Source organism: Vulpes vulpes, unplaced genomic scaffold (assembly GCF_048418805.1).
Source record: "Vulpes vulpes isolate BD-2025 unplaced genomic scaffold, VulVul3 Bu000000699, whole genome shotgun sequence".
Taxonomy (NCBI): domain Eukaryota; kingdom Metazoa; phylum Chordata; class Mammalia; order Carnivora; family Canidae; genus Vulpes; species Vulpes vulpes.
Window position 1 is genome coordinate 80,382 of NW_027325697.1, and position 16,878 is coordinate 97,259.

At 32.3% G+C, this 16,878-nt stretch overlaps 1 protein-coding gene across 1 annotated transcript in view; it reads left to right on the forward strand.

Moving 5' to 3' along the window:
* Nucleotides 1–16,878, forward strand: part of LOC112912708 (low-density lipoprotein receptor-related protein 1B-like) — a 142,400-nt gene that overhangs the window by 50,811 nt on the left and 74,711 nt on the right. The window contains exons 14-17 of the mRNA XM_072745171.1: nucleotides 4,935–5,051; nucleotides 6,711–6,884; nucleotides 8,517–8,642; nucleotides 13,784–13,948. Coding sequence (XP_072601272.1) covers nucleotides 4,935–5,051; nucleotides 6,711–6,884; nucleotides 8,517–8,642; nucleotides 13,784–13,948 — 582 coding nt within the window. The remainder of the gene's footprint in view (nucleotides 1–4,934; nucleotides 5,052–6,710; nucleotides 6,885–8,516; nucleotides 8,643–13,783; nucleotides 13,949–16,878) is intronic.

Sequence of the window (16,878 nt, forward strand, 5' to 3'; positions counted from 1 at the left end):
ACTGATAATTATTTTTATTAACATTTCACAATATGATTTAGTATATTTTGTTAGTTTGATTCATTTTCTCCTTGTATATCAATTACAATTCTGTAATATTTTTAAAAATCCACAAGTCATATATAAAAATCTATTATTTTAATACCTCCCTGCTTAATAGGTGACTTTCTTAATATTGGAAATGCTGGTTTTGTATTCCTAAGCAGGATTTTATTCCATCAGGCATAAACATCTCCCAATGTTATCCTTACAGTGATTCATAACTCCTGAGTATTGTCACGCTAAATGTTATTGCTATAAAAATGAGTCAAGAACAAATCTTATGAGAACTTTTGTAAATAATAGATAGTTTAGATTTTATAAATAGCATATTACTAGAAGGTGATGAAGAATTGGCAAAAAGTTAGTCATTTTTCTGCATCTATATGTATACATAAACATATGTAGAGAGGCATGTGTACTAATGTTCATGTATCCTAGGGATATCCTTCTATGGAATTAAGTTCATTACTTCTGTCTTCCGAGAAATATCATAAGACTTGTTTGTACCTATTTTTTTCTCTTTTCTTGGTATATGTTTATAAATATTTGCCCTGACTCCAAGGTTATTATATTGAAATCAGTAACTGTAATAACACCTTTGTTTCCTTCCATGTGTAATATGTTATTCTTTATATTTTTCATTCATTGGAAATGCTACCTTTCATTTATGAATTCATGAATGAACACATGCACAGAGATGCAGTACATTTGATTATACTCTGTATTTTAATTGAGTAAAGATCATATCCACAAGAATGAACAGCAATAGGAATAGATGTGAACTTATCTCTGTCTCTTTAGGTAACCCCTTTGTATTTCAGGGTTAAAGTTGTACTATCCGACTGAATAGTTAGCCCACCACTTAGCTTGCCCTGTGTTTGCTCCCTACCAGGACTACCCTTACATACTTTCCAAAATAATGATGAGAAAAGCTCAATTCTCTGGGCTTTCATAGCACTTATTATCTCCATAGTTGATACTTCATCATCTATTGCTTTAATGATATAGTAGAACATGAACTCTTTATATTCTATGTACCCAATAAGACCATGAACAACTTAAATCAAAACCATTACTGGTATTCTTATGTACACTGAAGAATATTATAGTGCCTATAATTAGTTGTGTGCCTAAGAATAATTATGTATTGAATGAATGAAGAGATGAATGCTTACAATTTTTAACACTCTAACCCATGGTATGGTTTTATAGCCCCTTTTGACAAATGGCACACTTGTTTATTTTATTAGACACTATATTAAAAACAAAAAGCATAATTTATCTTCTGATTCAATCGGTTGTGTGGTGGTTGAGTAGCATGCTCCATGAGATTAGGAACATGATCTATTTTGTTCTTTACCACGTACCTAGTGCCTGACAGTGTATAGTACAAGATAAGTGTCTTATGAATGTATATTGGATTAATGAATGATGTGTCAGGTAAGGACACTTTCCAGTTCTTCCTCCAGTAAGAGAACATATAAGATTACAAGTTTGATTTAAATAGCCTATTATTTTATACCTAGAAGCTTATTTATGTTGCCTTTAGCTTATTTATGTTGCCAAATCCTGGCAATTTTTGAGAGATTAAAGTACACCTTGTCCCCACACCAGTTATAATTATTGATTGCAGATTCTTTTTCCTCAGACAACAAAAGGTCTCTAATGAAATAAAATGGATAAAAACCAAAGGATCATAGTGGAAGGGAGGGGAAAATAAAATAAGATGAAATCAGAGAAGGAAACAAACCATGAGACTCGTAACTATAGGAAACAAACTGAGGGTTACTGGAGAGGAGTGTGGGGGGATGGAGTAACTGGGTGATGACCAGTAAGGAGTGCACTTAAAGTAATGGGCACTGGGTTTTATATGTAGCTGATGAATCACTGAACTTTATCTCTGAAACTAATAATACACTATATGTTAATTGATTGAATTTAAATAAAATAAAATAAAACAAAACTTAGGACTACTTTGGAACTCCTAGATACATTTATTTCACTAACACACAAATAAGGGTATGTGTATGTGTGTGTATATAACTTTAGTTGGGAATCCAAGACTTTAAGTAGGCAACCTATCCCAAAAAATACTTCTAAGAATTTTTTTAAAAATAAATTTGACATAGAGGCAAATATTTTCAGTTTTTGGACTCTCTTTATCACCTTTTAAATCAAGAATATGGTAGTGCACACTTGCTGGTTAATATGACCTTACAAATCTTCGCTTTCCTTTAACCCCGAATATATATAATCTTTTTCTCTATTTCTGAAAATACAGTGATTATAATTTATTACTCTCTCCAAGTCTTCTTTCTTAAATATCACATTGGTATTCTGGTCATTTCTCATAACATTTTTCTTTAATATTTTCTTTTTCTTTCCTCCTTCCTCTCTCTTCTTCCTTCTCTTTCTTTCTTTCTCTTGCCCTTCCTTCCTTCCTTCCTTCCTTCCTTCCTTCCTTGCTTCTTTCCTTCCTTCCTTTATCTTTCTTTCTCTTTCTTTCAAGACCAGAGTGGAAATTAGGAAACTAGAGGGAAGATCTTGGAAATTTTCAGAGTTCAATGAAAGTGAGATTTAAAAAATAGCTAAAATGTAATAATAGTCTACAAATCATGAGAGATGTTAAGAAAATGCCTACATGACTAACGTCTTTATTATTTTATTATTTATTATACATTCCTAACTTAGTGAGTCTGTGTCTTTATCTTTTAAAAGTCTTCCAAATTGTGATCCCATAATGCTTGATTAGCACAAATGGCACTTTATTTTAAATTTCCTGTACTTACACAGACTTGGTTCCAAGTATTCATCATTCCCAGTTCAGCTGAAAATTACTGTCTTGGGAATTGATTTTTTCCTGTTTTATTATTGGTACTTTATTAAAGACAAAAAGGAGATGTGATATTTTAAAGACAGAAATGAACTTGTTCTTTCTTATAAACTTCACTCCCAACTCTATAACAAGAAAAGTTAGTTGAATCCTTTATTAACTTTTTAATTTAAAAGACTATCTCTTTTATTAAAGGGCTTAAGGAAAAATCAAAATCATCGATTTGTGGATTTTTTGGAATATAAATCCCACTCATCTGAAAGTTTTGTTATATAATTTTTATCTAGTTGTAATTCCATCCAATAGTACAATATGTGACCAGAGCTGATAAAAATGGGTATATCTTAGACAAGCCAAGACAAAGAAGGCAATATATTACACTTTTGAGAACTTTTTTACTGCTGTCGAATCTCAATAAACAATATTGGTAATTAGACTGTGTGACATGTCCTTTGTTTTCTTTTTTTCTACAGTTAACAATATTAATATCCAAATATAAAGATCAGTTTTGGGGTCAGCTTATTTTAATCTACTTCTTTACTGTATTACATTGGTGAAAGAGAAAGGAAAGTGTTTTCAATCCTGATTAGACAACTGTTTTGAAAAATAATGGGTGGCAGCAGGAAACTGGGTCATTCTATGGTTCATGTTTACCCATAATTATACATAAAGAAGTAAAATCATAACCCCTAATATGACTCCAAATAGCAAATTGTTCATTGAGTGGAAACTAGTAAAACATGGACCACTTGTTTTGATTGTTCAGTCATTCCTCAGGGACTGATTGGACATAGTACATCTTTATATTATATTTGAGGAGCAATATTTGTATTTATTTTGATTATATTTGGGCTAGATCTACATACTTAAGTAAAAAATGATTCTCAAATGATCTTCACTGTGAGTTGGGTTTTGTGTGTGTTGCTTTTTTTCTTTTTTGTTTTTTTTCCTTCTGATTGTTAAATCTTGGACCTACCTATACAGGAATCCGATTAGTACAAATTCAAAAACACTTCCCATTCAGTTGCCTTGCCATGGAGGTATATCTCAGTTATTATTGAATGCTCTGATTGGGAAAGCCATTTTACTTTCAGCTGCCAAAGGTATTTGGATTTCATTATACTGTTTTTAATATGCAATACATCATATATAAAAGACTAGCTATGTCACAAAAATTAGATATCTACAGCAGTGATGATGTAGAATTTACGTGTTGTAGATCTTACTATTCTATATTGAAGGAAATTTACTTAAGATATCCTTTATGTCAATGATATTTTTGTAAGAAGATACTGTCTAGATATAATCACATTATAAAACTTAAAAAGTAAAAAAAAAAGTAGAAAAACATGATTTTTTTACCACCTCTTATTTTAGCCCATTGTTATTCACTGATGATAAAAATAAAGACAAGCAGTCTCAGAGAAAATTAATGATTAGAGTAAAAACTTTAAGCACAACTAGAACCTTAAGTAAGGAATTTGCCATTCATTCTTCCCTACCATAACCATCAATTTTTAACCAATTTAAACTTCAGAATGCACACAGGTGGCTCACAACACCATAGGCCAATTCCAAACGGGTGAAAATATCTTATGATGAAGCCCATGAACCTTTTTTATTCTGAGTAGTATATCTTCATGAAGATACTCAAAATAGAACTAATTACAGTAAATTAGTTGGATAAGTTATTTAAATGGTGAATTGTGTATGTACTATAAAGATAAAAACTAAAATATCATGGAAAAGCTTTTAGAAAACATCTGTAATTAAGAGACCAGTAAGTGCGGAAAGAGAAGATAGTGAGGGTAGCTTTTCCTATGTGAAGTACAGTTTTTACTACAGCCTATTAAACTCTATGTAAGCTCTACACATATATTGCACATAAGGAGTAATTGTTTCATTCTTTTCTTTTTACAGTACCGTGATATAGACTGGGTAATTTCTTTAATACTTGAAGAAAAACATCAATCATAATCATACATTAAGAAGCAGAAAAGTAATTTTAAATAATTTCAACTTTATTTTTGTTATTTGTCCTCATGTATTGATTTTGCAGGTCTGGCTGTGGATCATTTTAGTGAACGAATATACTGGGCTGACCTGGAGCTTTCTGTTATTGGCAGTGTTCTGTATGATGGCTCTGATTCAGTAGTCTCCATCAGTAGCAAACAAGGTCTGTGAAGTGCTCTTGTTTCATCTTTTAATTATTATTGAGAATGTTAAGTAATGGTACATAAATATAAATATGAAAGCTTTACATTCCCAATTTCCTCAAATTCTTTTTCTTTTTAAAAGGTTGCTCTTACTATGGATTATATAATTTTCATTCCTACTAAGGTAACAAAGAGGCCAGTCCAGAATTTCCTTAGCATAGGACAAACACGGTGCATCACTGCCCAGATTCAGAAAATATTCGTTCTGTTCCTTCTATAGATATTACATTCTGAGCAGGACATTCAAGTGTTCAAGATTAGTGCCTCTGAACACAAGTTTTTATTTCAAATTCAGTGGTAGCAAGTGGAATTGAATTACTGTATATAATAAAACATCATTGTAACAATCCTACATCCAAATGAAAAGCAGTGTGTAAAAATAACTTACCTCACCTCCAGGGAGAGCAGAATCTACTTGTGCTCTTCTTTAGCTGGTACCCTTTTTTTATCCCCACCTCTGTCTTTTATTCTCAATTTCTCCCGCTCATGTCTCACACCTGCTTTGCCTGGCAATCTCAGTTCTTTCTGCTGAATCTAATTCCTTTCCCTCTGTCTTTCTTGCTCTTCCCTATCACAGTCTCCTCATTTATCCACCACAAATTGCTTACAATATGTACTTAAAGTTTTTGTATCTACATATTACATATACTGAATATAGCTTTGCTTCTGGTTTTTTTAACAGAGCAGAGAAGTTGAAAGAAAAATAATTAAAGTGAACTTTCATTGTGCCTTTACCCAACGTGTGTTTTTCATATGATGACCCTAGATGGAAAAAAAAAAAAAAATTCCACATTACTAGAATAGATTACAATACAGTTGACCTATTTCAGCTTAAGGACATTGAAGAAACATGTATAAGTTTTTATTTTATTTTTTTTTAATTTTTATTTATTTATGATAGTCACACACAGAGAGAGAGAGGCAGTTTTTAAAAGGCACTTTATGTTTCACAACCTCTAGATAATAACTATAAATGTTATTTTACTTGTTACACATCTCAGTGTCAAAGGTTAGGTTAATTATTCTTTTTCATGAAAATCTCTTACAATAACAGTCATTTCTTAAAATAAGAAAAACGATGGCCTCTACCATCATTAGCCAAACTAGTCATATGCATCATTACCATTTGCTAGTTTGCTTTCTTTATCCCATTTCTAAAACAGACAATGATAATGGTTTTTTTTTCTTTTCTTTTTCATTCAGGCAGTCTAATTTGATCATTAATTTGGTCTAGAACACAATTCAGAATTTTGTGAACTGCCTGTTTGTGTGCAATGGATAAGGCTGGCCTGTAGCTTTTCTTTTGTCTGCAAAGTGTATAGCAGAGATTACTCTGCATATAGTCAGCCTCCAGCAAATGCTTTGTGATGGTGCAGATGGCTAAAGTGATGATGGAAATGATTTTTATGTTGTGAGTGATATGTTTAGTATTTCACATATTCCTACTGCAAAGAAATTAATTCTAACAACTTTACATCTAATATCAAAAAATATTATAATTCTTAAAGTTTTTTTAAACAGTAGTAAGATTTTCTACATGATCTTGAATAAACTTGGTTTTAAGTCTGAGCACTTATTTACATTGCAACCTTTATAACTCCACATTTTAACAATTCTAGGCTTGTTACATCCACATAGGATTGATGTCTTTGAAGATTACATATATGGAGCAGGACCTAAAAATGGTGTATTTCGAGTACAAAAGTTTGGCCATGGTTCAGTAGAATACCTAGCTTTAGATATTGATAAAACAAAAGGTGTTTTGATATCTCATCGCTATAAACAACTAGACTGTAAGTATATTCGATACTGTTTTTGACAAAAAAAAACAGTATTTTATAATATTTTAACTATTTCAGTACTTAGCCCTGTAAGTTAAGTAACTTTAATTTTTATATCACCAGATTTTTTTTAATCACCAAAGTCAAGATGCAAATAATATAAAGGTTTATTTTGCATTTGACTGTGTTTTCTTCAAACTAGAATTGACTTGGTTATTTAAAAAAGTCTCATTCTTTTTTTCTAAAATTTTAAATAAAACCAGAGTCTATACATAAACTATGCAGGTATTAAAATTCATCATTAGCCATTTTGACTCTTGTTTCTGATAGCAAGTAATAACCATAGCATCAACATTCCATCTTTAAAAGCAACTGAGGACTACTGCTTTCAAGGGTTATATTTTCTCTGATTGTTTATTATTTTTATTGTTACTTTCCCTACTAGAAAGGAATGTTATTGATGCAATTATCTTGAAATATCTGTCTCAAACACAACTATCAAAAACATTAAAGAACAAAATAAAAAAATGTGACTGAAATTCTAATAATCTGTTTCTATATGTGAGTTTACACTCCAAGAAACTTTAAGATTTATTGATAGTTTTTTTATGGCAAATAAAGAGAGACTTAACCTCATTCGGTGCAACTACTGGAAAGATAATAAGTGATATTTATCCAAATCAGTTTTGGAAACAGATTAAAACAGATCTCCCCCTAAGAACTTCCTGAAATCCTATCCAAACTCTTGTTGCTCTTTACCAATGATCCGACATATTTAGTTCCAAGATTAATATGAGGACACTCTCTGTCATCCTCTAGTTGTGTTTGGTTCTTTTTCATAGTCAAATATTACCACCTTCATAAAAACTATGTAAATAAATGAAACTCTGCCCTGAATACAATAGGTATTTGAGTAGTGATTCTGAGTCAAAGCCACTCTCACAGTCACTATTTCACTACCTGGGTGACATTTATGTTTTGTCCTAATGACAGATTCTTCTAGAAGAGCCACAGGAACAGTTATGACTGCACAGAATGCTAATTGGGTAGAAATTTAGACAAAAATAAATGTGCCAGACATTTACATGCACACAGACTGCAACCTGATGGAAAGGAAACCATGTTAAACGTGGGTTTTATAAAAAAGAGTCCTCTCTTTTGTTTGTGTTTTGAACAGACAAATACATATGTATTTCAAGCCTTTGTAAATACGAAGGGGAAGTTGTTTCTGTCTGTTCAACAGTTCTGAAACTCCCTAAGCTGGGGAGTAGGTCCCCCAAAGACTACAGTTGGCTTTACTGCTTTTTACATAGACCCAAACTATACTTTGTTATCTCAGACCAACACTTTTATCAAAAATAAGTCAGATGGAAGAGCAACAAAGTATGTGTTTGCATAATTTCTTCTCTCTTGTTGGAAGTGTAAATCGGCATAAATCCCCTGTTAATTATGAGTGTTGGGTAGTAATTTCTCTTTATCTATAAAGGGGAACAGTTTGACACTGAAATGAGATACACTCAGTAGGGATTTGATGATTTCGTTGCAACATTGTTAATGCATCCTTTCACCTTGTTGAGTTTTATGCTTCTGAAAATTATTGTACTTATAGTCATGTGTTTCCTTGTTATCCTTTGTTTTAATCAGTGCCTAATCCATGCTTGGACTCAGTATGTGACTTCCTGTGTTTGCTAAATCCTTTCGGAGCTACCTGTGTGTGCCCAGAAGGCAAATATTTGATTAATGGTACTTGCAATGATGACAGCCTATTAGGTGAGTAAACGTCATTATGCTGTAAATAATGAATTAATTTGTATGGTATATTTTCACACCTTTTGAAACCAAACAGAATTAGCCACTCAATTGTCAACATAGATGCCTTGATACTATCAGTTCTTGAATGCCTGCGTAAACCACTGTCTCTGATGATGACTTCCTATCAGTTTATTATACATTTATTCACAAAGCTACACTGAGCACTTACTATGCATTTAAGACTAGATTAAGAACTTTGAAGTCACTCACCAAATCAAGATATTTTTATATAGCTTTTTATCGGTGAAGATAAAAGATGCCATTTCCTTACAAGTTTAAACCCAATCTTAAAATCCTTTATTCATTCATCAGGTTCATAGCGAGCAACTTTCTCGCACCAAACACAAATTTAAAACTGATAATAAGAAACTAAGCTGTACTTTCTTCTGCATAAAATTTGATTCACAATACATACTACTACTAACACAAATATTTTGAGGGCTTGTGAACAAAACATAGCACTAATTTAGAAACTAAGGACTACTTTATAAATAAAACTGACAAGATTTCTTCATTCTTAGAGCTCATATTTTAGAAGCTACATTAACACTGAAACAAACATTTAAGAAAGCAAAACGTTATTTCAGAAGCTTATAAGTATTAAATAGCAAATCAAAAAATAAAATAACAAAAATCAAAAGCAAATTGATTTTGATGAGAAACGAGAAAGAAGAGACCTCTATCTCTTCATTATCCAGGTAGATGACAAGTAGTTCCCTCATAATCAAGACATTAGCCGTAATGGAAAAGCAAATTACTATTAAGAGAAAAGAAAATCAACACTAAATTTTATGGATACAGAGAAAAACACAAGGCTCTAAATTCCCTTGAGGGTCACATTTTTCCAGTGAGATACACTTTGGATCTCTTCATAGCAGGACTTTCTACCTGCAGTATTTTTCTTGGTTAGAATGAACTCTTCACATGAAAACTGTGTCCTTGCCCTTAGTTAGCATCTCTATCTCCATATCATTTTCTCATTGCTCTCTACTGAGAGTTACATGCAATCCAAAGACTTCTACCTTTCTAATATTCAAAGTGTGTTAAACTATCACAATGCCGGGATCCCTGGGTGGCGCAGCGGTTTGGCGCCTTCCTTTGGCCCAGGGCGCGATCCTGGAGACCCAGGATCGAATCCCACGTCGGGCTCCCGGGCTCCCAGTGCATGGAGCCTGCTTCTCCCTCTGCCTGTGTCTCTGCCTCTCTCTCTCTCTCTCTCTCTCTCTCTCTCTCTGTGTGACTATCATAAATAAATTTAAATAAAATAAAATTCTTTATAAACTATCACAATGCCTTCATTTAATATATATTCTTTAAGCACTGGATATGCAAAGCTGAAGAGGTCACAAAGATCATATGATGAATGACTTAAACACCAATAGGTATTTGTGTGAATAGTGATAGCAGGCACAGAAGAGACAGAGTTAAAACTATTAAAAGAATTCAGGGGCACTTGGGTGGCTCAGTGGTTGAGCATCTACCTTTGGCTCAGGTCCTGATCCCAGAGTCCTAGAATCCAGTCCCACATCAGGCTCCCAAGAGGGAGTCTGCTTCTCCCTTGCCGATGTCTCTGTCTCTGTCTCTGTCTCTGTCTCTCTATGTCTCTCATGAATAAATAAAATCTTTTTTAAAAATAAAAAAATAAAGGGATTCAGATAATCATCCAAATAGAGAATTGATTACAGGTTTCTATAGAATATGACTCTAGGATGAGGTCTGCAAAGACAGAGGGGATTCAGATTACATGGGAATGAGGGATCAGAACATTGAGACAGAGGAGCTAAAAAGGCATGAAAATAAAGCATGTAAAGAAAATAGGCAGTCATTTATTTTAGTTAATCTGTAGCACATGTGAAACACTGTAGTGGGTGACCAGGTCAGTAATTTCTTAACAGAAAGCTAATTATGAATCATGATTGGTATTTTGGATGAGTACTTTCATCCCAGTTCTAGAAAAGGGAGCTGTCACTGGCACTAGAATGCACCCTTTCTCCTTATTGATTATCTTTCCAACCAAAGTAACTGTGATCTCAACTATGATGATCAAATAAGAGAATTAAATGGATATTTTCAAATGTTATTAGGCACATTTTTCACTCTCTCCTCTGACATGGTTATGTAGGTAAACTAAGGCCATGTATTCTCCTTAACCTCCCAGAAATAGATCCTTTATAATAGCATTCTCTATATTAGATGATGTGCCGCATTTTTACTAGTTCCACACACTCATAACCAGTGATTTCACAGCTCCCCCTACCCCTATGTACTGTGTCTACTTATACTATTGTTTGGCTGGGAGAGACCCATGAGAGAGATGGGGATTCTGACCAGAATTATTCTATTGATGCCGCCCACCAATGTGACTTTTACATTAACTCAGATGTTATCAGTGTTATTTTTATGGTCAGGTTGCCTACAGTTTTTGTTGTTTTTCCATTATAACTAGACATTAATATCTTTTCTACATAACTTTCCTTTTTTCTTCTTTGCTTAGGATAAATTATTTACCTAAAAACCCAGATTTATTTAGCTAATAATCCAAAAAAATACACAGGAAGATGTTGGCCTGGGGGAGATCTGAGGTAGAGCTCAATTAATTAATTAATTTGTTTGGCCCTGTCCTCCCTTAGTCTCAGCTTCTTTTGTGTAAAATTAGATTAACAAATATTACTATGACTTGTTAATAATAACAAATAATCTGAAGGCTTATGAGCAAGGCATAATGTAAGTATATGTATATTATTGTATTTAATCCCCTCAAATCCCCTATGATAGTATTTTCATTGCCCCTATTTTTACACATAAGAAAACTGAAGCATGGAGAGGCTCAACTGATTGTCTAACATTACGTAATAATGGTGGCACCCCAAGGTGAACCCAGGCATTCTATACTCTTAACCATCATGTAGTACACCCTTATTACCAATGTCCAGAGTCACTGAAAAGACCAGAAATAACATATATAAACTGCCTACCACAATACTTTGGAAAAAGTAGACACACAGCACTTGAAGATAAATCTATCCTCCAGTAGATAAGAAAATGAAACAAGTTTTTTGCTATATTTATTCATCAAACTTTATAGTTTTATGTTTGGAATGAGAAAGCATGTTTGTCTAGATGTACACATATCCAAGATCTAAAACTTTTTAAGCAATTTCAGTTTTACTATTTCAGATTTGAGTGAGAGGCACTATTACAGAAACTTCCCAAAAGTTCATTTTGTAATTTAGAAGAAAATCTTATATTTTAAATAATCAGAGTGTTAAAAAATATTCACATTGGCCTCTATGAATATGTACGTTGGCAGCAGACAGCTTGGACCACCTCAGCGAGGAATATAAATAAGTAGGTTTCAGAATTATTGATTGGTGTAGATAAATGCCAATTAATTTTTTTCTTGACATTAACATTTGATGTAGCCAAGTTTTTCTGCTCTTTATAATTACTTGCCTTTATCTAGCTGCTATTGTTAAATGATGAGACACTGAATATTTTTAATCTTCGTGTAAGAAATTTGAAATTCAAATGCTACTCATTCTTGGAGAAGTATTCACCTGTTCTTTCCTATAGTTGATTATAATTGCTTGAGCTTGGCTTCTGGGGGTGATTTAGTTATTGACAAAAGCAGCCTTCTTTTTCATTATAGAACTCTTACAGTTAGGTTTTGAAACTCCACTCTATTTCATCAAGCTGTGTTCTATTTTAAAATTTCTCGAAACTCATGAGGCATATTGTAGAAATGTACATGTCCTAACATGTAGAGATTTTGAATAGCTATGTAGTTTACATAGGACATTTACAGATGAAAATGAACTCCCCCACAATAATCTTAACTGCGATCATAATGCCTTAAATATTTATCTTCACTGTTTACATTCACAACTCCAATCAGGATACTTTATGCTGAATGAATTGGAAATGTTTGGGTGAATTTTAAACTAAGCAAGTGTATATTTCCACCTGAGATCTTTCTTGAGAATTTAATGTCTGTATTCAACTCTGCTTTGAAATGAGCAAGTTTTAGAGTTGTCTGGTACTGCTGATAAATAGTCTCTATTTGTGGCAGTGGATATGATATTCGAGTCATTTTTTTTTATTTGAAGTCACTAAGGCTCTTTAAGCTGCTCTTGTGATTATTGTAGTGATATATTAAAGTTTTTGCTATGTGTGGGCCAATGGATCTTGAATAAAGAATACAGGCTGTTTTGATTTTTCTCTATTTAACTATAAAAGAGGCATGGCTTTAATAGAAGAGAATGCTTCTTACAATATTCTCAGCCTTTTGTGTTCCATTGGGCATCACGTCCTGCCCTAAGTAAAAGCAGTATTTCTAATGGAGTAAGTCCATGTCAATGCACATAAACTAAAAAATTATTCCAGACCAACTGAACTCATCATATTTTTAAGGATAATTTTGCAACCCCAAGGAATGACCATCCTTTCTTACCCTCAGCCAAAATGTATGAAGTAGACAGATTGTGCCAATCATTTTCCATAGGGAAATTTTACATATGGAAATATTTCTAACAATCTTTTATCAATATCTTATACCAAACCTAAGTGACTTTAGTTCTGAATTATTTATACATAATTAATAAGGATGTATATCAAAGAATGTATTTTCTATACTGTAAGTTCCATGTGTTATATATATTATATATACTATATGTGCACCATAAATTTAACTTACATATTTTAGTTCGGTTTAATATCAAACAGTCCTAAAAATAGGCCATGTTTACTTATATCTTTAAAAAATGTATTGATTGGAAAATATTTCATTTTTAGGAAGTTTCAGTTGGTTCTGTTGTCTAATGTTTTAATAAACACAAGAAATGGTTAAAATTCTTTAAGCCTAAAGAAGAATAAAAATTAAATCAGCATTTGTATTCACTATTCAAGACTACTTAAAATCGATATCCCTGTTTTCAGACAGCATTTATAGTATTTTGTTTCTTCGATTTTTATATTGAGGTATTTATTTGGAGAATTTTATGAAAAAAATAAAATCCTGATATTTCATGTTGTATATGTGAATTGTTCTTATTCTACCGAATGAATAGCATGCTAATTTGCGTGTTTCTTCTTATAACCAGATGATTCCTGCAAATTGACTTGTGAAAATGGAGGAAGATGCATTTTAAATGAGAAGGGTGACTTGAGGTGTCACTGTTGGCCGAGTTACTCAGGCGACAGATGTGAAGTCAATCATTGTAGCAACTACTGCCAAAATGGAGGAACCTGTGCACCCTCAGCTCTGGGTAAATACTTGAATTTCATCATATGTATATTCAAATAACTTACCTTTTTCTTTAAATGTGAAAAATATAAAGAGGAAGAATAGATTAACACAAATTAGATTTAATTATTAATGCAACATAATAGTATTTGTTCTATATTCTGTATGTTGAAGTGCAAGTCACAAAATACAACAATAGCAATGATCATGATCACATGCTGAGTGTGTACAAGTGACAGGGCTCAGTGCTTACAGATGCTGTGCTGGTTTAGAATGATTAAGTAAAACTATTTTTATAAGCCTCATATATTTGATTCCAAAATCTGTTCTTTTAAATATTTTTTTTTTACTTTTATTTTGATATTTCAAGGTAGAGATTTTTTTTGAATTTTTTTTTCTAAATTCCAGTTAGTTAATATTCAGGTGTACGATATAGTGATTCATCCACTTCTATACAACACCCACTGCTCATCAGAAGTGCACTCCTTAATCCCTATCACCTATTTCACTCCTCCCTCCATCCACCTTCCCTCTGGTAACCATAGTTAAAAATATGTTTCTTGGTTTGTCTCTCTCTCTCTCTTTTCTCCCTTTGCTCATTGGTTTTGTTCTTAAATTCCATACATGAGTGAAAATCATATGGTATTTGTCTTTCTCTGACTGAATTATTTCTCTTAGCATTAGACTCTGGCTCCTTTCATGTTGTAGCAAATGCAAGATTTTGTTATTTTATGGCTGAGTAATATTCCATTGCAGATATATATATATATACCACAGCATCTTTGATTGGGGCTGTTTCCATTATTTGGCTATTATAGATAATGCTGCTATAAACATCAGGGTGCAGGTATCCCTTTAAATTAGTATTTCGTATTCTTTAGGTAAATACCTATAATGCAACTGCTGGATCATAGAATAGTTCTATTTTGAACTTTTTTAGGAACTTCCATACAATTTTCTAGAGTGGCTGCACCAGTTTGCATTCCCACCCACAGTGCGAGAGGGTTCCCCGTCTCCATTTCCTTGCCAATACCTGTTGTTTCTTATGTTGTTGATTTTAGCCATTCTGATGGATATGAAGCTATATTGTAGTTTTGATTTGTATTTCCCTGATGATCAGTGATGTTGAGCATCTTTTCATGTGTCTGCTGGCCATCTGTATGTCTTCTTTGGAAAAGTGTCTGTTCATATATTCTGCACATTTTTTAAAATTATTTTTTGAGTGTTGAGTTTTATAAGTTCTTTATATATTTTGGACACAAACCCTTCTCAGATATGCCATTTGCAAATATCTTCTCCCTTTCTATAAGTTGCCTTTTGGTTTTGTTGATTGTTTCCTTCACTGTGCAGATGTGTTTTATTTTGATGAAGTCCCAACAGTTTATTTTTATTTTATTCCACTTGTCTCAGGAGACATATCTAGAATGAAGATGCTATGGACAATGTCAAATGGACTATTGCCTATGTTCTCCTCTACAGTTTTTATGGTTTCCTGTTTCACATTTAGGTCTTTAATCGATTTTGAATTTATTTTCGTATATGCTATAATAAAGTGGTCCAGTTTCGTTCTTTTGTGTGTTCTTTTTAATTGAACAGTTAGCCTAATGCTAAACCTCATTTGCTATTGAGAATTAAACTCAATTAAATTAGATTTAAATTTAAAAATTAAGTTAAATATAAATACACTATATCAGTACATCTGATAGCAACATAATTCCTATCTAAAATCATAACTAGTTTATTGGCATTGCAATGTAGTGTATAATATGCTTTGAAAATATCAGGTTACTATATGTTAAGATACACTTGAAATTCTTATTAATTTGCACAATAGCTCTGTTTGCAAAAAGTATTTGCTAAAAACATATTTTTTCTACTTAGTGCTATTATATTTAAGATATGTTCCCATAGGAAAAATTAACCCCAAAGCATAATAAAAAATAAATTGTGAATTCCAAAATTCAATGCAAAGGACACTATGCAACTAAGAGAGTGAAATTTATGCACATTTAATTCTACTACAATAAATGCAAATTTAGTCAAATGGAAAATTAATCCATATGATCTTCACATCCCCTACACAGTTAATTTGTCTTACTGGGAGTTCTCACTGTTTTTATTGCTTATGCTATTCTTTGAAGTATTTAGCATAATGCTAGCTGAAAGAGCCACATGAAAAAGCATATTCAATGGAGTTCAGAGGAACCAAACTGTTCTGATTTGCATTCTAATAGTAAAAGCATTACTATTTCTTTAAATTTGATAATTTTATGTCTATAAATATTTTTGGCTTCTGATTAATTGATAATTAAAGTATTCTAGGTGCTTAATGGAATTCTGAAAACATATTCAGCAAGTTGACTGAAATAAAAAGGTACTAGGTCTTACTATATATTTTCATTCTGCCTATGAGAAGCTACTCCTTACAGTAGAATATATTCTATTGTTGTGGGAGAAATTGTACTGCTGGGACCATGCAAATGAAAACTGATTGAATATGTGGCAAACTGATACGACCTGTAATTGTATTTTAGTGACACAGATACCTTTTCTTTTAGGAGAGAAGAAGCTTTTCTTACATAAATGACTTGTTTAAAGATTTTTATTATTTGATTGTTAATTTTCTCTTTATGATAATAAAAATAATTGGATTACAATGAAATGGTTTTCTTCTATTTGCCTTTAGAAATATTTAAATGGAAAAGAGTTTGGTACTCCAAACTACAAGTATCTATTCAACCTGAAATGGATCCACAAAGACAAATCTCTACAAAACACTGAATTTGCTGTCCTATTAATGGATCCAGAACTCTATTGGATATAGCACAACTTTTAATGTTTTGTTGAAGTCATTGGTTCAGATCTTGCTATATTCTTAAAATCTATAGCATATCAATTTTATTTTACTTTATTTTTTAATTTTTTTAGCATATCAATTTTACCTATACACCC